The sequence below is a fragment of the Oncorhynchus masou genome, chromosome 15, assembly GCF_036934945.1.
Source record: "Oncorhynchus masou masou isolate Uvic2021 chromosome 15, UVic_Omas_1.1, whole genome shotgun sequence".
Classification (NCBI taxonomy): domain Eukaryota; kingdom Metazoa; phylum Chordata; class Actinopteri; order Salmoniformes; family Salmonidae; genus Oncorhynchus; species Oncorhynchus masou.
In genome coordinates this window covers 3,383,663-3,408,483 of record NC_088226.1, presented here as the reverse complement: position 1 = coordinate 3,408,483, position 24,821 = coordinate 3,383,663, and the positions used below count along the sequence as shown (strand labels likewise).

The window sequence follows — 24,821 nt, the reverse complement described above, 5'->3', positions numbered from 1 at the left end:
TAAGAAGTTATTTGGCCACTTTAGTTTTGTGATACAAACCTTACCAAACCTTATCAAAACATTTTGGGCTTTGGTGTAGGCTACATGAGGTGTGCAACTATGTAAAAGTCACACAAAAAAGGCATGCTCTGTTTCTTTCCTTACTGCACACAAGCTGGGCATCATTCACAAGTGATAACGCATCATTCACAAGCGATAACGCATCATTCACAAGCGATAACGCATCACTCACAAGCGATAACGCATCACTCACAAGCGATAACGCATCACTCACAAGTGATAACGCATCATTCACAAGTGATAACGCATCATTCAAAAGCGATAACGCATCACTCACAAGCGATAACGCATCACTCACAAGCGATAACGCATCACCCAGTGATCAACAAGCATCATTCACAAGTGATCACTCACGCGATAACATCATTCACAAGTGATAACGCATCATTCACAAGTGATAACGCATCATTCACAAGTGATAGGTTAATATTGACACCCATCAGACTATTCTTGATTTATTCTTGTCTTTACATAACTAAATTTCACACACATTATTTAGTATTTGATTTAGAATGTTCCATTATCCATGTGTCGGAACGGGCAGGGGGAAGAAATACATGTCATCTATGCACTTAAATAGCGAATAGAGGACGATTTTCACATGGTTCATTTTCATGCCAGCCAGGTCAGCTAATCTCCTGTTGTAAAGAGAAGCAATGTGCTTAATATTATGAAAGTTGAGAAATAAATATAGTGGGCCTAGCCCATAGAAAGCTGACGGGATCCTCCTCTTTTTAAAAGAGGCCGTGAAAACTGTTTTCTCACACATGGGCTTTTTCTCATGGGCTCTCATGAAGTGTTTTGATTTGATTTTCGATTACATTTGCATTGATGCCAGAGTGATTAGAGGGACAATAGAGAGCGGAGTACCAGGCAGTTAGCAAGTTTGGTAGGCTGCTAATGACCATCAGCAGCATCAGAGCTTGGAGAAGTCTAGTTACTGTGACTAAACGGTCACATGGAATTTGACTGTGGTCATGACCCGTGACCGCCGGCGTGGCCGTAATACAGTCACCGTAACAGCCTAACCATGGTCTGTCGGTAGTCTATTTCTTCCTCATAAATCTTGTAATAAATTCACCAGAATATGTTACATCTTCAAAGACTGTTAGTGTTACAGCTATCTTTAGAAATATAGCCAGTACTAGCCACCCAAACCTTCTAAAATGTGAAAATAATCAATGAACTTGCCAGGTAGCCTATTGTTCTGGCAAAGATGTGTTCGTAGCAGATTGCTAAACTTTATGTAGCTGATTTAAAATGTGTGAAAAAATTATGTTTCAAACCTGCGACCCCCCCTCCCCTCCACAAAACCTTCTTGCGAACCCCAGTTTGAGAACCACTACACTACACAATACTATACTAAACCAAATGTAGTATGTAGATATAATAGACAACATGTGGTCCTCTGTAGCTCAGTTGTTAAAGCTAAAGCATGCCGCTTGTAATGCCAGGATAATGGATTTGATTCCCGAGACAAGCCATAAGTAAAATGTATGCACGCATGAACGTCAGTCCCTTTGGATAGAAGCACCTGCTAAATGGCATTTATTAATATTATTATTATATAGCCTAATAAACACAGCTATCACAGTCCCCATCTATATCCCTCCCTCAGATCTGGAGTACAACAAACCAGCCTTCAAAGAGAAGGACATGAGCACCTCCCCCAAGTTTACAGCTCCCCTCGTGGACAGGGTTGTTGTTGCAGGCTACAGTACTGCCATCAGCTGTGCTGTCCGGGCCTACCCTAAGGTGAGGGTGTGTGTGTGTGGGTGGGGGCAGTACTGTAATTAAGTGTGAGTGTGTGTTGAGAGAGCGAGAACAAGAAGCTGTTTGAAGGTGCGTTTGTGTCACAAGCTGTGGTTCCATTAACTTGTCCGATGACTTTTCAACATATAGAAAGTTGGCATAGAAAATAGATGTGACAATTGCCTGCTTGGGTGCGTTTCCATTTAACGATCTTGTGTCGATAAAAACAGCTGGACGTAATGATGTTACACCTAAAATACAAATGTAGTGGTTGAAGTGTTTCCATTACCATTTAGTCAAATTTTACATGAATAAATTGGCAACAACCTGTATCCCTTCCCACCTATCTGTTTCATGTTTCAGGCCGGTTGTGATACACAGCCGGTTGTGATACAGCCTGGAATTGAACCAGGGTCTGTAGTGACGCCTCTAGCACTGCGATGCAGTGCCACTCGAGATCCCGAATTCAGGACAATCCATGTACTGCAAAAAAATATAAACTCAACATGCAACAATTTTCAAGATTGTACTGAGTTAGGTCATGTAAGGAAATCAGTCAAATTGAAATGAATTCATTAGGCCCTAATCTATGGATTTCACATGACTAGGAATACAGATATGCATCTGTTGGTCACATATACCTTTAAAAAAAAAAATAGGGCCGTGGATCAGAAAACCAGTCACTATCTGGTGTGACCACCATTTGCCTCATGCAGCCCAACACGTCTCCTTCACATACAGTTGATCCAGCTGTTGGAATGTTGTCCCAATCCTCTTCAATGGCTGTGTGAAGTTGCTGGTTATTGTCGGGAACTGGAACACACTGTTGTACACGTCGATCCAGAACATCCCAAATATGCTCAATGTGTGACATGTCTGGTGAGTATGCAGGCAATGGAATAACTTCCAGGAATTGTGCACAGTTCCTTGCGACATGGGGCTGTGTATTATCATGCTGAAACATGAGGTGATGGTGGCAGATGAATGGCACGGCAATGGGCCTAAGGATCTCGTCACGGTATCAATGTGCATTCAAATTGCCCGTAGCTTATGCATGCCCACAGGGGCGCAACTTTCATTGGGGACATGTCCCCCCCCAAATTCTGAAATTGCATTTTTGTCCCCCACAGTTTTATCATTGGAATGTGATACAAAACGAGGAAACTGCTTTAGGACCTTGCGGATGTCTCCGAGCGGGCAGTTAGGCTGTCTGGAGTATTTATCCAACTGGATAAAAACCAAAATTGTTCCCCTGCCTGCCTGCCTGCCTGCCCATACCATAACCCAACCGCCACCACTGGGCACTCTGTTCACAACGTTGACATCAGCAAACCGCTCGCCAACATGACACCATACACGCTGTCTGCCATTTGGCCAGTACAGTTGAAACCGGGAATAATCCGTGAAGAGAACACTTCTCCATCATGCCAGTTGCCATCGAAGGTGAGCATTTGCCCACTGATGTCGGTTACGATGCCGAACTGCAGTCTGGTCAAGACCCTGGTGAAGACGACGAGCATGCAGATGAGCTTCCCTGAGATGGTTTCTGACAGTTTGTGGAGAAATTTGATTGTGCAAACCAACAGTTTCATCAGCTGTCCGGGTGGCTGGTTTCAGACAATCCCACTGCAAGGACCTGATGCCGGAGATGAGAAGCAGGTACTGGGAGTCAAACATTTATTCAGGAACAGATATAGAACAGGACAGGAGCAGCATCAGCACACGGGTAAACAAGGACATATGACAAACAATACGGAATAATGCGGACACAGGGAACACAACCAAGGAACAGACAGATATACAGGGGGTAATCAACAAAGTGAAGGAGTCCAATGAGCGCAGCATGTTGGTAACAGGTGTGTAGGATGACGGGTAGCCTGGCGCCCTCAATGGCCAGGGAGGGGGAGCGGGAGCAGGTGTGACACCCACAGGTGAAGAAGCCAGATATGGAGGTCCTGGGCTAGTCTAAAACGACTTTGGTAGAGAAATTAACATTCAATTCTCTGGCAATAGCTCTGGTGGACACTCCTGCAGCCAGCATGCCAATTGCACTCTCCCTCAAAACTTGAGACATCTGTGGCCATTGTGTTGCGACAAAACTTCACATTTTAGAGTGGCCTTTTATTGTCCTAAGCAAAAGGTGCACATGTGTAATGATCATGCTGTTGAATCAGCTTCTTGATATGCCACACCTGTCAGGGAGATGGATTATCTTGGCAGAAATGCTCACTAACAGGGATGTAAACAAATCTGTGCACAACATTGGAGCGGAATTAACCTTTTTGTGCACATGGAACGTATGGGATCTTTTATTTCAGATCATGAAATATGGGACCAACACTGTACATGTTGTGTTTATATTTTTGTCCAGTGTAGTTGGAAAAATGTATATTGTAAGCATAGAATTAAATGTGGAGTGGAGCTTTACCTTACATGATTAGGCAATCATTATTTATTCTGGAAAACATAATTTCCATCTTTTTTTCACAAATAAAGAAAAATGACTAAAATCCACCCCTGTTGAATCGATAAAACTGTTATCGTTCTTCAGAAAATGTCTCCTATATCTGCCTTTCCATTACACATGTTACTTTGATATTGCTTTTGTCAAATAAACCGGGGTCAATGGAAAATTGCCTAGTGAGTTGGTGATGTATATTTCAAGGCCAAATGTTTCCCCAATTAAAATTAAAGTCCCTCCCTCCTCTCTTAACCCCCCCCCCCTCTCCCGTCCTGTCCTCAGGCTAAGATAGTGTGGATGAAGAACAAGATGATCATTGGGGAGGATCCTAAATTCTTGATGCAGAACAACCAGGGGGTGTTGACCCTGAACATCAGGAAGCCCGGCCAGTTTGACGGGGGCAAGTACTCCTGTAAGGCTATCAACGACCTGGGGGAGGACGAGGTGGAGTGCAGGCTGGAAGTCCGAGGTACTGGCACACACACACTGTCACGCATTCACACATAGACATGCACAAATACACACACACACACTTCAACTCCTATCATACTCAGCATGAGACAGACTTTTATTGGCAGTCAATAGTTGTCTAACTAATCATCAGTTATCATCCGTTAAACCCATTATTACAAAGCTGGTCATGGATTCACAATCTATGACTTATGATTATCGCTTGTTGGGAACACTCTGATAGTGTGTAATTTTCCCTAACAATATTAAATGTAGAGATTGTGAGTGTATGATTCAGGCAGTTGTACAGAATACAAATCGTCATATTATACTGAACAAAAATATAAACACAACAATTTACAAAGTTACACTTTACAGAAGGAAATCAGTCAATTTAAATCAATTCATAAGGCCCTAATCTATGACTTTCACATGATTGGGCAGGGGCACAGCCATGGGTGGGACTGGAAGGGCATAGGTCCACCCACTTGGGAGCCAGGTTTTTCCCCACAAAAGGGCCTGTTACAGAAATGCTCACTAACAGGGATGTAAACAAATTTGTGCACATTTAAGAGTAATAACAGAAATGGGACCAACACTTTGTTACTTTTTTATATATATATATAGGCGGGAGATTAAAGTAGGATAAATTCCCCCTCTAGCCTCTCTTTCATGGTGAGTTTCTCTCTCTGCCCTCCCCAGTCTTAAAGGAGAAGAACGAAGGAGACGAGGAGAAGAAATGAGCGACAGTGACCGATAAAAACAAACACCAGAGGATACAGTTCTGCAGGAATCATAATGGATTATGTATAACAGGATAGACGTGAATAAATATGATTAGAATAAAAAACTGGTGATGTTTTCTAAATATGCTCTCTCTATCTCCCTCTCTTTCTCCCTCTCTCTATCCCTCTCTCTCTCTCTCCCTCTCTCTCTTTCTTCCTCTCTCCATCCCTCTCTCTCTTTCTCCCTCTCTCTATCTCTTTCTTCCTCTCTCTATCCCTCTCATTCTCACATCCTCACCAGTGGCATGTCAAATACCATATCGGTAATAACTGAATGAATTATGATAATAACAGACCACTGCATTGAGACAAGCTAATTGAGAGTAGTAATAGAGTACCTTAATAATAGCGGAATATTACAGCTCAGAGATGGATTCTTCTTATCTGTGACATGAACCTGTCAGTGCAACACACATAAAACAGTCATTTACCAAAGCATTGTCAGTGTTGTGTGTGAGGTCCCGGGTCGGGTTTATAATGGCTGGTGGAATTTATGATTGTAATTCTGCTAGTGAAAGCATTTGTGTGTGGGTGTGTGTGTGTGTGTGCACCTACCTTCCATCATATTGGTTGCATTAGGTATGGGGAGTGGAGTGGAGGGTAGGTAATAGGTATGGGGAGTGTAAGGGTAGGGATGGGGAGGGGAAGTAATAGGTATGGGGAGTGGAGGGATGGCTAATAGGTATGGGGAGTGGAGGGTAGGTAATGGGTATGGGGAGTGGAGGGTAGGTAATGGGTATGGGGAGTGGAGGGATGGTAATGGGTATGGGGAGTGGAGGGTATGCAATAGGTATGGGGAGTGTAAAGGTAGGGTAGGTAATGGGTATGGGGAGTGGAGGGTAGGTAATGGGTATGGGGAGTGGAGGGTAGGTAATGGGTATGGTGAGTGGAGGGTAGGTAATGGGTATGGGGAGTGGAGGGTAGGTAATGGGTATGGGGAGTGGAGGGTAGGTAATGGGTATGGGGAGTGGAGGGTAGGTAATGGGTATGGGGAGTGGAGGGTATGCAATAGGTATGGGGAGTGTAAGGGTAGGGTAGGTAATGGGTATGTGGAGTGGAGGGTATGGGGAGTGGAGGGTATGCAATAGGTATGGGGAGTGTAAAGGTAGGGTAGGTAATGGGTATGGGGAGTGGAGGGTAGGGTAGGGTATGTGGAGGGTAGGTAATGGGTATGGTGAGTGGAGGGTAGGTAATGGATATGGTGAGTGGCGGGTAGGTATTGGGTATGGTGAGTGGAGGGTAGGTAATGGGTATGGTGAGTGGAGGGTAGGTAATGGGTATGGGGAGTGGAGGGTAGGTAATGGGTATGGGGAGTGGAGGGTATGCAATAGGTATGGGGAGTGGAGGGTAGGGAATGGGGAGGGGAAGTAATAGGTATGGGGAGTGGAGGGTGGGTAATAGGTAAGGGGAGTGGAGGGTAGGTAATGGATATGGGGAGTGGAGGGTATGCAATAGGTATGGGGATTGGGAGTGGAGGGTAGGTAATGGGTATGTGGAGGGTAGGTAATGGGTATGGGTAGGGTAGGTAATGGGTGAGGGGAGGTAATAGGTATGGGGAGTGGAGGGTAGGGTAGGTAATGGGTATGCAGAGGGGAGTTAATGGGTATGGGGAGGGTAGGTAATGGGTATGCGGAGGGGAGGTAATGGGTATGGGGAGTGGAGAGTAGGTAATAGGTATGGGGAGTGGAGAGTAGGTAATGGGTATGTGGAGTGGAGAGTAGGTAATAGGTATGTGGAGTGGAGAGTAGGTAATAGGTATGGGGAGTGGAGAGTATGTAATGGGTATGTGGAGGGGAGGTCATGGGTATGTGGAGAGTAGGTAATGGGTATGGGGAGTGGAGTGTAGGTAATGAGTATGGGGAGTGGGAGTGGAGGGTAGGTAATAGGTATGGGGAGTGGAGAGAAGGTAATAGGTATGTGGAGTGTAGGTATGGGGAGTGGAGGGTAGGTAATAGGTATGGGGAGTGGAGGGTAAGTTATGGGGAGTGGGAGTGGAGGGTAGGTAATGGGTATGGGGAGTGGAGTGGAGGGTAGGTAATGGGTATGGGGAGTGGGAGTGGAGGGTAGGTAATAGGTCTGGGGAGTGGAGTGGAGGTAATAGGTATGTGGAGTGTAGGTATGGGGAGTGGAGGGTAGGTAATAGGTATGGGGAGTGGAGAGTAGGTAATAGGTATGTGGAGTGTAGGTATGGGGAGTGGAGGGTAGGTAATAGGTATGGGGAGTGGAGGGTAAGTTATGGGGAGTGGGAGTGGAGGGTAGGTAATAGGTATGGGGAGTGGAAGGTAGGGTAGGGTAGGTAATGGGTATGGGGAGTGGAGTGGAGGGTAGGTAATGGGTATGGGGAGTGGGAGTGGAGGGTATGTAATAGGTCTGGGGAGTGGAGGGTAGGTAATAGGTATGGGGAGTGGGAGTGGAGGGTAGGTAATAGGTCTGGGGGTGGAGTGGAGGGTAGGTAATGGGTATGGCGAATGGGAGTGGAGGGTAGGTAATAGGTCTGGGGAGTGGAGGGTAGGTAATAGGTATGGGGAGTGGAGTGTAGGAGGGTAGGGTAGGTAATGGGTATGGGGAGTGGAGTGGAGGGTAGGTAATGGGTATGGGGAGTGGGAGTGGAGGGTAGGTAATGGGTGTGGGGGGCAGGGTAGGTTATAGGAATGGATAGTGGATGGTAGGATAGGTATGGGGAGTGGAGGTAATGGGGAGTGGAGGGTAGGTATGGGAGTGGAGTGGAGTGTAGGGTAAGTAATAGGTATGGGGGTGGGAGTGGAGGGTAGGTATGGGAAGTGGAAGTGGAGGGTAGGTAATGGGTGTGGGAGTGGCGGGTAGGGTAGGTTATGGGGCGGGGAGGTAATAGGTATGGGGAGTGGAGTGGAGGTGTGGGTAGGTAATGTGTATGGGGAGTGGAGGTTAGGTAATAGATACGGGAGTGGAGGGTAGGTTATGGGGAGTGGAGTGGAGGGTAGGTAATAGATATGGGGAGTGGGGGTAGGGTAGGTAATAGGTGTGGGAGTGGAGGGTAGGGTAGGTAATTGTATGTGGAAGGTACGTATTGGGTATATGGAGGGTATGGATTGGGTATGTGGAGGGTATGTATTGGGTATGTGGAGGGTATGTATTGGATATGTGGAGGGTATGTATTGGGTATGTGGAGGGTATGTATTGGAAATGTGGAGGGTATGTATTGGATATGTGGAGGGTATGTATTGGATATGTGGAGGGTATGTATTGGATATGTGGAGGGTATGTATTGGATATGTGGAGGGTATGTATTGGATATGTGGAGGGTATGTATTGGATATGTGGAGGGTATGTATTGGATATGTGGAGGGTATGTATTGGGTATGTGGAGGGTATGTATTGGACATGTGGAGGGTATGTATTGGATATGTGGAGGGTATGGATTGGGTATGTGGAGGGTATGTATTGGATATGTGGAGGGTATGTATTGGATATGTGGAGGGTATGTATTGGATATGTGGAGGGTATGTATTGGATATGTGGAGGGTATGTATGTATTGGATATGTGGAGGGTATGTATTGGATATGTGGAGGGAGGGTATGTATTGGATATGTGGAGGGTATGTATTGGATATGTGGAGGGTATGTATTGGATATGTGGAGGGTATGTATTGGACATGTGGAGGGTATGTATTGGATATGTGGAGGGTATGGGATTGTATGTCAGGGTATGTATTGGATATGTGGAGGGTATGTATTGGCTATGTGGAGGGTATGTATTGGATATGTGGAGGGTAGGGTATGTATTGTATTGGATATGTGGATGTGTATTGGATATGTGGAGGGTATGTATTGGATATGTGGAGGGTATGTATTGGATATGTGGAGGGTATGTATTGGATATGTGGAGGGTATGTATTGGATATGTGGAGGGTATGTATTGGATATGTGGAGGGTATGTATTGGATATGTGGAGGGTATGTATTGGATATGTGGAGGGTATGTATTGGATATGTGGAGGGTATGTATTGGACATGTGGAGGGTATGTATTGGATATGTGGAGGGTATGTATTGGATATGTGGAGGGTATGTATTGGATATGTGGAGGGTATGTATTGGATATGTGGAGGTATGTATTGGGTATGTGGAGGGTATGTGGAGGGTATGTATTGGGTACTCTGAAAAAGAGGGAAACGTGGCGGTCTTCTGGTCAGACTACGGAGACGGGCACATCGTGCCCCACTTCCTAGCATTCTTCTTGCCAATGTCCAGTCTCTTGACAACAAGGTTGATGAAATCCGAGCAAGGGTAGCATTCCAGAGGGACATCAGAGACTGTAACGTTCTGTGCTTCACGGAAACATGGCTCACTGGAGAGACGCTATCCGAAGCGGTGCAGCCAACGGGTTTCTCCACGCATCGCGCCGACAGAAACAAACACCTTTCTGGTAAGAAGAGGGGTGGGGGTGTATGCCTTATGGCTAACGAGGCATGGTGCGATGAAAGAAACATACAGGAACTCAAATCCTTCTGTTCACCTGATTTAGAATTCCTCAGCAATCAAATGTAGACCGCATTATCTACCAAGAGAATTCTCTTCGATTATAATCACAGCCGTATATATCCCCCCAAGCAGACACATCGATGGCTCTGAACAAACTTTATTTAACTCTTTGCAAACTGGAAACCATTTATCCGGAGGCTGCATTCATTGTTGTTGGGGATTTTAACAAGGCTAATCTGAAAACAAGACTCCCTAAATTTTATCAGCATATCGATTGCGCAACCAGGGGCGGAAAAACCTTGGATCACTGTTACTCTAACTTCCGCGACGCATATAAGGCCCTGCCCCGCCAAGAAAGCCCTTTCGGAAAAGCTGACCACGACTCCATTTTGCTGATACCTGCCTACAGACAAAAGCTAAAAAAGAAGCTCCCACTGGACTGAGGTCTGTCCAACGCTGGTCCGACCAAGCTGACTCCACACTCCAAGACTGCTTCCATCACGTGGACTGGGACATGTTTCGTAATGCGTCAGATAACAACATTGACGAATACGCTGATTCGGTGTGCGAGTTCATTAGAACGTGCGTTGAAGATGTCGTTCCCATAGCAACGATTAAAACATTCCCTTACCAGAAACCTTGGATTGATGGCAGCATTCGCGTGAAACTGAAAGCGCGAACCACTGCTTTCAATCAGGGCAAGGTGTCTGGTAACATGACTGAATACAAACAATGCAGCTATTCCCTCTGTAAGGCTATCAAACAAGCTACGCGTCAGTACAGAGACAAAGTAGAATCCCAATTCAAAGGCTCAGACACAAGAGGCATGTGGCAGGGTCTACAGTCAATCACGGACTACAGGAAGAAATCCAGCCCAGTCACGGACCAGGATGTCTTGCTCCCAGGCAGACTAAATAACTTTTTTGCCCGTTTTGAGGACAATACAGTGCCAGCAGCGCCTCTTTAACCTCAGGAGGCTGAAAAAATTCGGCTTGTCACCAAAAGCACTCACAAACTTCTACAGATGCACAATCGAGAGCATCCTGGCGGGCTGTATCACCGCCTGGTACGGCAACTGCTCCGCCCTCAACCGTAAGGCTCTCCAGAGGGTAGTGAGTGAGCACAACGCATCACCGAGGGCAAACTACCTGCCCTCCAGGACACCTACACCACCCGATGTTACAGGAAGGCCATAAAGATCATCAAGGACATCAACCACCCGAGCCACTGCCTGTTCACCCCGCTATCATCCAGAAGGCGAGGTCAGTACAGGTGCATCAAAGCTGGGACCGAGAGACTGAAAAACAGCTTCTATCTCAAGGCCATCAGACTGTTAAACAGCCACCACTAACATTGAGTGGCTGCTGCCAACACACTGACACTGACTCAACTCCAGCCACTCTAATAATGGGAATTGATGGGAAATGATGTAAATATATCACTAGCCACTTTAAACAATGCTACCTTATATAATGTTACTTACCCTACATTATTCATCTCATATGCATACGTATATACTGTACTCTATATCATCGACTGCATCCTTATGTAATACATGTATCACTAGCCACTTTAACTATGCCACTTTGTTTACATACTCATCTCATATGTATATACTGTACTCGATACCATCTTCTGTATCTTGCCTATGCTGCTCTGTACCATCACTCATTCATATATCCTTATGTACATATTCTTTATCCCCTTACACTGTGTATAAGACAGTAGTTTAGGAATTGTTAGTTAGATTGCTTGTTGGTTATTACTGCATTGTCGGAACTAGAAGCACAAGCATTTCGCTACACTCGCATTAACATCTGCTAACCATGTGTATGTGACAAATAAAATTTGATTTGATTTGATGTGGAGGGTATGTATTGGATATGTGGAGGGTATGTATTGGATATGTGGAGGGTATGTATTGGATATGTGGAGGGTATGTATTGGATATGTGGAGGGTATGTGGAGGGTAGGAAATGGGTATGTGGAGTGGAGAGTAGGTAATAAGTATGGGGAGTGGAGGGTAGGTAAATGGTATGGGGAGTGGAGTGGAGGGAAAGTGATAGGTATGGAGAGTGGAGGGTAGGTAATAGGTATGGAGAGTGGAGGGTAGGTAATAGGTATGGTAGGTAATGGGCATGGTGAGTGGAGGGTAGAGTAGGTAATGGGTATGGTGAGTGGAGGGTAGAGTAGGTAATGGGTATGGTGAGTGGAGGGTAGAGTAGGTAATGGGTATGGTGAGTGGAGGGTAGAGGGTAGAGTAGGTAATGGGTATGGTGAGTGGAGGGTAGAGTGGGTAATGGGTATGGTGAGTGGAGGGTAGAGTAGGTAATGGGTATGGTGAGTGGAGGGTAGAGTAGGTAATGGGTATGGTGAGTGGAGGGTAGAGTAGGTAATAGGCATGGTGAGTGGAGGGTAGGGTCGGTATGGTGAGTGGAGAGTAGAATAGAGTAGGTAATAGGTATGGAGAGGGTAGGATAGGATAGGAATGGTGGGTGGGTAATAGGAATGGGGAGTGGGGGGTAGGTCATATGTATTGGGATAGTAGGGTAGGTAATTGGTATGGTGAGTGGAGGGTAGAGTTGGTAATAGGTATTGTGAGTGGAGGGTAGGTTAGGTATGGGGAGTGGAGGGTAGGATAGGATAGGTAATAGGTATGGGGAGTGGTGGGTAGGGTAGATAATAGGTATGGGGAGTGGAGGGTAGGTATGTGAATTGTGGGGTAGGGTAGATAATAGGTATGGGGAGTGCGGTAGGTAATAGGTATGGGGAGTGGAGGGAAGAGGCTCTCAGACCAAAGCCTCTTAGCACTTAGCTGGATACACAGGCTGCGTAAAGGGGATCACTACTCAACCATGCGTGTCCAGCATCATATATCTTAAGAATTACTACTTACTTACAACCAAACTCATACTCACTCATACACACATGAATTAGGGTCTCATTAGCATAACACACTTGAGACTAATTAAAGCACCCATCAACACTGCCCTAATTAGCTCTCCCACGTCATTACTGAGCAAACGAATTACTGCTAATTTAAACACCCGCAAAACAAACACAGCACCGTCTCCGCTGGGAAAGACCGCCGCGCGCGCCGTGCGCACACTAAATTAAAGCCTTGCACGGTGCGCTGCAGCCCCAACCAACCAGGCCCCTGGTGGAGCCCGCTATTCATCGGTCTGACAACACAAGATTTACAAAAGATTAAAGTGGAGAGAGCGCTGAGAGAGTTTTATCAAGTGGGCTGAGTTGTGAGGACTAGGACTATCCAGAGTTATATCTCTGGGCCTCCTTATGTTTAATATGCTTTCGCTGCGACTTCAGGGCTTAGTTGGCCATTGGACTGACTGACTGACTGTAGCCATGTGTTACCTCTAGAGGGAGTGAGAGTATAGTGGCTCAACCACTGAGGGACCCTAACACTGACCAGCCCATACAGGATCCTTAGATTGACAGGTCATTAACTCCTTTATCAACCATAGCATCAGGCCAAGCGTTCATAGACTCCTTATAGCAATGTATTTTTTCTAAAGAAGATACAGTACATTATTGACGGCCTACACTTTATATAGACCGCTGTACTTAGGTATGGCCGACATAAGGGTCCATATCGAAAGTGAAAGAACTCAAATGTTTTGCCATTGGTTTCATGTTGGTCAAAAGTGAAAATATTGAAGTTTTCACATGTCATTAGTTGAACTTGTAAAGGCAGAGGGAAACCCTGTGGCGTTTGTTAAGTAGGACATGGTTGTTTTGTAGTAGCTTGGCTTACAGTAGAGCAAAAAACATTTAACTTTAGAACTAGCTCCACTGTATGCTCCATCGAAGTGCATGTGTGATTCTAAATAGCTGTCCTTTTTTTTTTTAATGTTTCTATTTATGAAATCAGCATTTTTAAGTGTTTGTGATTTAAACCACAGAGCAGCTATGATAATGTGATCTAAAAAGTGTAGGGAAACAACTCCTTGTGAACACTACAAGGAGATGTAACATGGAACCAATGCTTCATCTGAGCTTTCTCACCATTTCACACTCTCTGATGTCACTTTCTGTTGCTAAGCAATCAAACTAATTGTACCTGCTGGGACAACATTTGCAAGCTTTCACATATTTTCAATATTTCAAAAATAAAATATTTTTAATACATGGGGAACCCCCTCTCTCTTTCTCTCTCTCACACACACACACACACACACACACACACACACACACACACACACACACACACACACACACACACACACACACACACACACACACACACACACACACACACATTGTGTTTTTTTGTGAGTTTGGGGGGAAAAAGTGGCTTTGAAGAGAAATAATGCATTTTGTTTTGCTTCTCACAGTGACACACCTCAAGGCTTTTAAAGTTTGAGATTCCTGAATTTATAATGAATAATTAATGATGAAACCAGGCCACTGCAGCCCAGGAGTAGACCAGAATCTCTATCATCATCCCAATATTAGCACAGCTCCTTCTCACACAGCTAGAGACAGAGAGACATCTACAGAGAGAGTGACAGACAGACTAACCCAGGGAGAGAGAGAGAGAGAGTGAGATGGGAGGGGGGTGAATGAAACAGAGAGGTGTTCAGAAGAGACAAAGCTCCTGAAACAGTGAGATGGAGAGAACTATAATTATGCCACTAATTATACATGCAATCACAGAGTTGGAGGGGGAAAGAGAGAGAGAGGGAGAGGGGAGGGGGAGAAGAAGCAGGGGAGGGAGCGAGTCTCCACCGTGTAATTACAGTATAAGAACCAAATGAGTCACAGAGGAGGAAACACAGGAACATCATACAGTACAGCTCATCCACCTATACATAGTCCACTCTCTCTTACCAATTACAGCATAGATACTCTAACACAATCCATGTTCAGTTGCTAAAACACACACACGTGCACATACAGTACCAGTCAAAAGTTTGGACACACCTACTCATTCAAGGGGTTTTCTTTATTTTTACTATTTTCTACATTGTAGAATAATAGTGAAGACATCAACACTATGAAATAACACACAGGGAATCATTTATTAACCAAAAGTGATCAAAAAATCAAAATATATTTTATATCGGAGATTCTTCAAGGTAGCCACCCTTTGCCTTGATGACAGCTTTACACACTCTTGGCATTCTCTCAACTAGCTTCACCTGGAATGCTTTTCCAACCGTCTTCAAGGAGTTACCCCATATGCTGAGCACTTGTTGGCGCCTTTTTCTTTGCTCTGCGCCACAACTCATCCCAAACTATCTCAATTGGGTTGAGGTCGGGTGATTGTGGAGTCCATGTCATCTGATGCAGCACTCCATCACTCTCCTTCTTGGTCAAGTAGCCTGGAGGTGTGTTGGGTCATTGTCCTGTTGAAAAACAAATGATAGTCCCACTGAGCGCAAACCAGATGGGATGGCATATCGCTGCAGAATGCTATGGTAGCCATGCTGGTTAAGTTTGCCTTGAATTCTAAATAAATCACAGACAGTGTCACCAGCAAAGCACCCCCACACTATCACACCTCCTCTTCCATGCTTCATGGTGGGAACCACACATGCGAAGATCATCTGTTCACCTACTCTGCATCTCACAGACACGGCGGTTGGAGCCACAAATCTCAAATTTGGACTCATCAGATGAAAGGACAGATTTCCACCAGTCTAATGTCAATTGCTTGTGTTTCTTGGCCCAAGCAAGTCTCTTCTTCTTATTGGTGTCCTTTAGTAGTGGTTTCTTTGCAGCAATTCAACCATGAAGGCCTGATTCACACAGTCTCCTCTGAACAGTTGATGTTGAGATGTGTCTGTTACTTGAACTCTGTGAAGCATTTATTTGGGCCATAATTTCTGAGGATGGTGATGAACTTTAATTAACTTATCCTCTGCAGCAGAGGTAACTCTGGGTCTTCCTTTCCTGTGGCGGTCCTCATGAGAGCCAGTTTCATCACAGCGTTTGATGGTGCGACTGCATTTGAAGAAACCTTCAAAGTTCTTTAAATTTTCCAGACTGACTGACCTTAATTTCTCTTTGCTTATTTAAGCTGTTCTTGCAATAATATGGACTTGGTCTTTTACCAAATAGGGCTATATTCTGTATACCACCCTTACCTTGTCACAACACAACTGATTTGTCTCAAACGCATTAAGAAGGAAAGAAATTCCACAAATTAACATTTAACAAGGCACACCTGTTAATTGAAATCCATTACAGGTGACTACCTCAGGAAGCTGGTTGAGAGAATGCCAAGAGTGTGCAAAGCTGTCATCAAGGCAACTTTGAAGAATCTCAAATATAAAATCTATTTTGATTTATTTAACACTTTTTTGGTTAATACATGATTCCATATGTATTATTTCATAGTGTTGATGTCTTCACTATTATTCTACAATGTAGAAAATAGTACAAATAAAGAAAAATCCTTAAATGAGTAGGTGTATCCAAACTTTTGACTGGTACAGTACATGTGCATTCACACGAGCACACAAGCATACATTCATAACCAATAGCTCAAAACAAGATGCAAGACTGAAAAATAAACAGCCAGGTTGTAGGTCTATCCATGTCCTGAGGACATCGGGAAATGCCGTCAAAGCCGGGCCACTAGCGGTAACAGTGAGTGCTATTACCATCAAGTAATCTTGGGTCAGAAGGTTGCGTGTTCGATCCCAGTCGTGGACACTGGCTTTTTATTTGACGTTTTAACCTTTCCAAAATCTTAACCCTTACCTTAACAGTTCGGAATGAGTGCCTAAACTTAACTTCAAAATTAGATGTTTGGGGAAATGGAACATAGACAAGCAGGAGCAACAAAAACACTTTGAAATGTGATGTTTGGTGCAACTTTGACATTTGGAGAATGTAGATGACCATCTAATTCTGCAGTGAGACAAAGCTTTTTTTCACTAGGCAGGTCAGTTAAGAACAAATTCTTATTTTCAATGACGGCTGAGGAACAGTGGGTTGACTGCCTTGTTCTGGGGCAGAATGACAGATTTTCACCTTGTCATCTCAGGGGTTTGATCTTGCAACCTTTCGGTTGCTAGGCCAAGGCTCTTACCACTAGGCTACCTGCCCCCCCCGTTGTTGAAATAGAATTTAAAACACACTCATCCTCCAACACAGTCTCATGTTTCTTTTTTTGTTGTTGTTGTTACAGTATGCTCTACTGAATATCAGTGTGACTTATTCCATATCAGTGTGACTTAATCCCTGTGTCAATGTATTCATTGATTAAAGAGAGAGAGCAGAGAGAAGGATAGATCACAATAACTACATCACGCTGGTGTGACTGGAAAGGACACCTTTGTGTTTATAATTGGACAAGTTGGAGAATGTAGCATTTTTCAAACAACTGACAGCAATCTAGAGCCATAATCATTATGCCTAATTCTATGTAAGAAAAATAGGTATATTTAGGTATAGGTATATTTTTCTGCATAGGTTATCTAAACATACCTCTTTACCTATTCAATTGTCATTTTAATTAATGATGCTTTACGAGTTGCCACACTGGTACAGTGCCTTAAGAATGCATTCATACCCCCTGATATATTCCACATTGTGTTGTGTTTCAACCTGAATTCAAAATTGATTAAATATATTTTTTTCTCCCACAATGTACACATCATAATGACAAAATGCACATGTATTTTAGGTTATTGGTCACCTACAAACAAGAAAGATTTATGTCTCTCACAGACCTGTAACTTATTATTTAAGAGGCTCCTCTGTCCTCCACTCGTTACCTCGTTAAATTCATTAAAAATCCTACAATGTGATTTTCAGGATTTTTTTTCTCATTTTGTCTGTCATAGTTGAAGTGTACCTATGATGAAAATTACAGGCCTCTCTCATCTTTTTAAGTGGGAGAACTTGCACAATTGGTGGCTGACTAAATACTTTTTTGCCCCACTGTATAACATGATGCAGCCATCACTATGCTTGAAATGATGATAAAATGTGGACTTACATTTAGTAATTAATTTAGCGTTAACCAGTGATAGCAGACACCCACATAGAGGAGGCGGTGTCGGAACTACGTTGGAGCCGTCAAATCAGTGACCTCGCAGGGGTCCAGAGGAACTGCATTACGCCAGTGAGCCACACCCGCCCCACTAGCATTAGAAGTCCTGAACGAGAAAGTTGAAAAAAATTATACAAAATAATGAAGATTTCTATCATAATCAAGGTGTAAATTACATCTCACATTTCAGTGTTCAAACTTGTAAACAGGGCTGCATGGGATTTCTCTGTGCGGCCACTGGCAATGTCCGCTTTAGGTATAATTCCAGGAGCAGCTTGTGGATTTGACAGTTCTAACGCAGTTCCAACTCTGACACCACCAGAACATCCACAGTGGTTGTCGGCTAAAGCGGATCTGACTGAATAGAGCCCTTTCAACCTGAAAATGTTTAAAACAGGACAAATCTGAGGGGGCACATGCCTTTGAGCCCCCTATGGGCATGAAGCCACTGCGTGTGTGTGTCCCTGTCTGTCTGTGTGTATTTGTTGTGCATCTGTGTGTGTCTCTGTGAGCGTGAGTTTCCTCATGATATCATCCCCCTTTCTTCTCTATCCCAAAACGGCTCCTCTTCATAAAGTCCTTGCCTGACTTCCAGATCCTTGAATGTAAAACTCAGTCTTTTCATGGCCGTGGTTGTGCTTCAGCCTGTATCAATCATCTCTCTCATTACTGCGGCCCAACACACTCACTCACCTCCCCAGAGTCCAGGGAGCTGGTTGAACCACCTACTAATCTCTGCACTTTGGGAGATAGGGCTTGTTCTCATGGGCCCCACAGCACTAGAAAACCACTGTGTGCTCAATTCCATTTGCTTACTCTCTGCCCATCTTCAAAGACCCAGATAACTGAATATACCTTTTATTCATTTCAAGGCTTGGTAATTATTTTTTTCTCTCTCTCACCGTATAAATCCTGAGCAGGTCTTTGGGGAATTGACTTGTGAATAAAGTGCTTTCATCTGCAGTATGTTTATTACTGTGTTATGTTATATGTAGTATTACTGGGGTACTTTACTAATGATTCGTATTCTCACTACATTTCTATTCATGGTATTTGATGAACAGTAAAAACTGATGTGCTTTTTATTCTGTTTCTGATTGGTGTTTTTTCTTGGGGACACTTGCGTTTTAGGTGAGTGAACTCATCTGCTATCACAGACTGGCAGAAGGAAAACGCCCGGAGGCCTTTTCATTAAAACAATTACGCTAATTACACTTTACTGGCTGTGGGGGAATGGAAATGCTTTTATTTTAAGACAGAGCGGGAGAGAAAAGAACAAACGTTTGAAAATGAAAAGGTTGGGGGGAAGCACAGGGATATTCCCCCTCTATTTCTCTCTCCCCCTTCTCTCTTTCTCCCCACTTCTCTTCCTCTCAAATTATTAAATGTTTTTTATCTGTACATTTTAGACTGAGTAAAGAGAGTGATGTCATTAGTAGTGTTATTAGGTTCCCCATGTGTGTATAATCAGGGTCTTACAATCAGATCCAGGAGATAAAATCACAGCCTGCTAAACCGTCTTAGCAGCAGTAAGATATCCATTATATCCAACGAATCTGAAGTAGGCCAGATTAGATTTCACACTTTTGACAGCTGGTCTTTTTTTGGGGCTTTTGAAGTCAAGTCACAGAGAGCATTGTCTGTATCTGTGTTCTTCTTCTGTAGGAGACATCTTGTTACATTGCTAGTTTCACCGTCACAATCAAAGCCCTAATATGAAAGAAACTCCTCTTACATCAACCAAACTGAAAAAACAAACTCTTTGATGGTTGCTAGACGCTAACTCTGCAGCGGTAGTCATGGGATCAAGCTATGCAGAGACTTACTCAGGATTGCATGGTTTTAGAAACTCCAAAGTATTACTGTTGAAGAGCCTCCTCGAAGCAATTAGCCATATGTAACCATGGCCATCCATTCCCAGTGCTACACTATCCCACCTCCCATCTATTAGGCCCAGTAAATGAGGTACTAAATATGTTTGACTGGGTGAACCCTGTGGTGAGAGCCATTTGGCCTGAAACGCCTGTATACTTTATGTGCTATCTGGATATAGTAAGTGCGCATCACTTGGCTCTGACATAAACCATCCGGTCTCCAACACATATGGTTTACCATGGACTATGGGTATGATTTGGCTTTTTTCTCTTTCCCTCTCGCTCTTTGTCTCTGGTCATTGGTCCATGGTGTTGGTCCGTTGTGTGCTCTGTGGCAATCCCACCTGTAGCCAGGAGAGGGCTGCTCAGGCAGGCAGGTCTGGATGGATCCACGTTGCTCAGCTTCACATAGGAAGTGCAGCAGCAGCACTGTTCACGGTTCACGTGATCGAGAGAGAGACTGCATGCTATAAGCCAGGGTGAGAGGCAGGAGCCCAGGGGGAGGAGTTAGACAGACAGACAGACAGACAGACAGACAGACAGACAGACAGACAGACAGACAGACAGACAGACAGACAGACAGACAGACAGACAGACAGACAGGTCAGTATGTTCTTGCGTAACACTTGAGAAGAGTCAAGGTGCAGGGAGAAAGGAGGGGAGGATTGGGAACACGGACAAAATCATGCTTAGCTCACATGGCAGATAGGCAGCAGAAGGCATACATTCTCACACTTATGCAAACCGGCTTACATGCTCACTCTAACACTCCTGGAGACATTTGCACATGCTCACCAACACACAACCGTCACTTGCCGATTTCTTGCACACTCTTACACAAACACACACACACACTAGTTGACTGGATGAAATAGCAACACAGTGCCGATATGGAGGGAGCGAGAGAGAGGGGGAGGGAGAGAGGGAGGGAGGATGGGAGAAAAGGAGGTAGAGAGAGGGGGATGAATGCAGCAGTTTTGAAAGAGCATTTGGCTCAATTCAAATAGTTGCCATGGTTTCAAGATGTTTCCATGGAAACACAAGCTGCCAATAAAATGAATTTGAACTCAATCTTTGCAGGGAGATGACAGGAAGGTGAGAGATGGGTAGAGGAGAGGATGGCAACAAGGGGGAAAGAGAGAGGGGTACATCAGACCCTCAGACAGACTGAGCCCCTATGAATACAACAGTCACTTCACCGGGTTGAGGGTGTGGGCGTAGGGGCAAGGGCGGAGGTGGGGTGGGAGTTTCAGGTAACAAGGAAGAAGAGAAAAACAAAAACAAGGCACGCTATGGAAGCAAAGGGGGTTAGAGTGGACTATTTTAGGCCACAAGTTGTCATAGTAACAGTGGCCTCTCAGCAGAGGTGTGTGTGTGATGTGAGGGTGTACAATCATGATGTTCCATGCTTTAACGGCTCCTCTAAGTACAGAACAAGGCCTTTAATGTCTACTCAGTCAGTCAGCACGTCTGCTTTCGTTCCCCATGCTCTTTGCATCTTCCTCCCTCACTCTCTCTCTTTTCTCTGTCTCACTTTACCTCTCCCTGCTTCCACTTCTTTCTCTCTCTCACTGTCTCTCTACCTCTCCTTCTCTCTGTAGGACAGAGGTATTCCCACATTTCTCGGTCACCATGGTAACGCTGCAGCAAGCAAGAAGAGAGGCCGCAAGAGGAAGGGGGAGGGGAGACGAGGCTGGGGATGTGTGAACAATGCTAATGCTACTTCACTGATCATTGATTGTGTATTCCCCCCTTCTCTCTCTCTCTCTCTCTCTCTCTCTCTCTCTCTCTCTCTCTCTCTCTCTCATTCCTTCTTTCCACCTCTTTGTATCCTCATTACTCTCTTCATCTGACTGTGTCCCTTTCCCTGTGGTTTTAAAAGCCAATCTTTAAATAGTGCTGTCATTGTTATCATTATTGGGTCATTTAGCAGACTTCTGTATCCAGGGCAACGTGGAGAAGTGACATTGGTTCCTTGGTTAATACAAATATAGACAGAATCCATCAACATCCCTAGGAGCCATTATCAGTCTGATGGTGAAACTGTCCCATCCCACTATACATAACGCCATCTCACCAGTCCAGGAGTAAACAGGAGTGTGTGTGTGTGACCTCAGGGGGCGTAAACAGTGATGCTAATGCGTTAATGCTAGCAGGGCAAGCATAGCATATCACACACCAGTAGCAGCAGAGGCCCCTGGGCCTGCGGGAGCAGACAGCCAGGCAGGCAGGTATACAGTCATCCATCCAGGCAGGTATACAGGCAGGCAGTCAAGTATACAGGCAACCAGCCAGACAGGCAGGCAGGTATACAGGTAGGGAGCCAGGCAGGCAGGTATACAGGCAGGCAGCCAGTCAAGCAGGCAGGCAGGTATACAGGTAGGGAGCCAGGCAGGCATGTATGCAGGCAGGCAGGTATACAGACAGGCAGGTTTACAGGCAGGCAGGTATACAGGCAGGCAGGTTTACAGGCACACAGCCAGGCAGGTTTACAGGCACACAGCCAGGAAGGCAGGTATACAGGCAGGCAGGTTTACAGGCAGCCAGCCAGACAGGTTTACATGCACACAGCCAGGCAGGTTTACAGGCACACAGCCAGGAAGGCAGGTATACAGGCAGCCAGCTGCAGCAGAGCCTGTCTAAGAGGGCTGAGGCTGACTCAATACACCAGGTAGTGGAGTGAAGTAAATAAGAGCCAGTCTCTCAGGATGCTTCACACAGGTTTCCACCGCTGCAGGCTCCACTAGTGGCTTTACGTCCTGTAGTTAGTTAGCCTACCTGCTGTTCTCTCACACTCAGGCACACACGTGCGGACGTATGGACACACACACACAGTCTTCCAGGACCACGTTGTCTGCTGCCTGTCATTACTCTGCAGCTAATCGATGGATTGAAGGTATTGATTAGAGGTTCAGCTCTCCACCTCACCATGGCTCCACAGCCCCAAGTCACTCACTGGTGCCACTCTTTCAACCAGTTGACACTGAACCGTTTGATCTGCTGTGTATAGAGAGATTGCCTACCCTCAGTACATACAGTATATAATGCATCCCAGCCACACTGTATACTGTATCTGCATGTCAATCACCACAGTAAATTACACTGTGTGCAGCAATCCACTCACTGTCAATTCACCATTTGTGTGTTTGTTTGTGCTGTATCTACATTGATCGAGCCAATAAGTTGTCTCATCCATGTCAATCATCACTAATGTATAGGAAATCTGTGTGCACCGGTACCCATAATTCTACAGGGCGTGCGACAAGCCGTTAGTCGATTGCCTGTCTAGTGTAGATATTAATGTGTTCATAGCCGGGTGTGTTCGGATGTTTACCAGTTGTTCTCTGTTCTAATCTGGAATGCTGAATATGAGAGATAATTATCCTATCACACAGATAACAACAGTGTCAAATCCTCTGTCTGCAACACTCCTCAGTCAGAGCCCTGCCTGTCACACGGCTTCAGGATTTGGGGAGCCATGGAAACAGACGTGTGGATGAGTAGCTGTCAGTGTCACTGGGGTCTGTGCTGAAGCCGTGTGTTCTGTCATACTGTGATGAAAGTCAACAGTCCGTACAATTCTTCCTGCCACCTACTTTCAAGGACTCTTTACCACACAGTCACAGTCACACACGCGTTGGCTGGTAGTGTTGTGTGATGTTGACTCTGGCTGTGTGGCGTGGAGTGCAAACTGTGAACATATGTCTGCCTTCACATAAAAGACGTCTCTTCATGCATAGCTGTGCGTGAAATATGGTCCCTTGATAAACTCCTATAGATATTGCATGTCATGTGTTCTATTTTCTACATTTACTGGTATACGTTCTGTCACAATGATATTTATAATATATGAACCTGTCGGAGCTGCATGTGGGTAGAAACATGAAGCTTGTTGAGATCTGAATATATGAATGTGTTTGTACACTCTTAGAAAAAAGGGTTCCAAAAGGGTTATTCGGCTGTCAACATAGGAGAACTAGTTTTCGTTCCACATAGAACCCTTTTTGTGAAAAGGGTTCTACATGGAACCCAAAAGTGTACTACCTGGAACAAAAAAAGAAATATTCAAAGGGTGTATAAGCTTTTTTTTTCTAGGAGTGTGTGTGTGGGGGGGGAGGAGGGGTGTGTGTGTGTGTGTTTATATACTGTCCTCTATGTCCAGTCATCAGATATTGTGCTTGTACATTGTATGTGTCATGTGCTTGGTGTGTCATCTTGTCACCCCTCTCTCCCTCTCTCTCTCACTCACTTTCTCTGTCTCCTCACACTCTCTCCTGCTCCATGCTTTCTAATCAATAAGTCCTCTCTCGACGTCGATTACCCTCTTCCCCCACAGGAAAACAAACGTCCTTCCACAGGACAAACAGAGGAAAGTGAAAAGAGAGGGAGGAAAGCGAGAGAGAATAATTTAGCAAAAATACTGTGAACGTGATAAAATACCTAAACAACTGTCCGTGCCACCCCGGAGGAAGGGAGGAGAGCAGGAGAGGTGAGAAAGAGGGGGACATTGAAAGGGTAGTTATGGGATGGATGATTAGCTCCTGTCTCCAAGGTTACACTTTACAACTGTATCACCGCAGAGCGAGCAGGGAGGGAGGAGGGGGTGTGATGGACAGCCTATCACAGGGGACTGAAGTAAAGAAGGCACCTTCACATTAACGCTGGTCCTGACCTCCAGACTAAAACACCATGGTACCTGTGTCACATTCAACATGGCTAACCCTAACCATGACCAGCAGACCAGAAACCAAACAGAAACGATGGGAAGGAGAGGGATGGTGAAAAATGGGTGATATACGACAGACCTCAATAAGAGCGAGAAAGAGAAAACGCTTAGATTCCAGCCAACTGCAAGAATTGACCTTTTAAAAAGCCCCCAAAAAAGGAAACTTGTTTGCTTCTCTCTGTCCCCTACTCCCTCTCAAATCACTATCCATCTCCTCTGTGTCCCTTC

The 24,821-nt window shown here is 44.8% G+C and overlaps 1 protein-coding gene across 2 annotated transcripts in view; it reads left to right on the top strand.

Moving 5' to 3' along the window:
* Window positions 1-5,927, top strand: part of LOC135555348 (myosin-binding protein C, fast-type-like) — a 50,010-nt gene extending 44,083 nt beyond the window's left edge. For both annotated transcript variants that reach the window (XM_064987697.1, XM_064987696.1), the window contains 3 exons: window positions 1,679-1,815; window positions 4,556-4,742; window positions 5,426-5,927. In XM_064987697.1, the coding sequence (XP_064843769.1) occupies window positions 1,679-1,815; window positions 4,556-4,742; window positions 5,426-5,466 (365 nt within the window). In that variant the 3' untranslated portion in view covers window positions 5,467-5,927. The remainder of the gene's footprint in view (window positions 1-1,678; window positions 1,816-4,555; window positions 4,743-5,425) is intronic.
* Window positions 5,928-24,821: the final 18,894 nt, after the last annotated feature.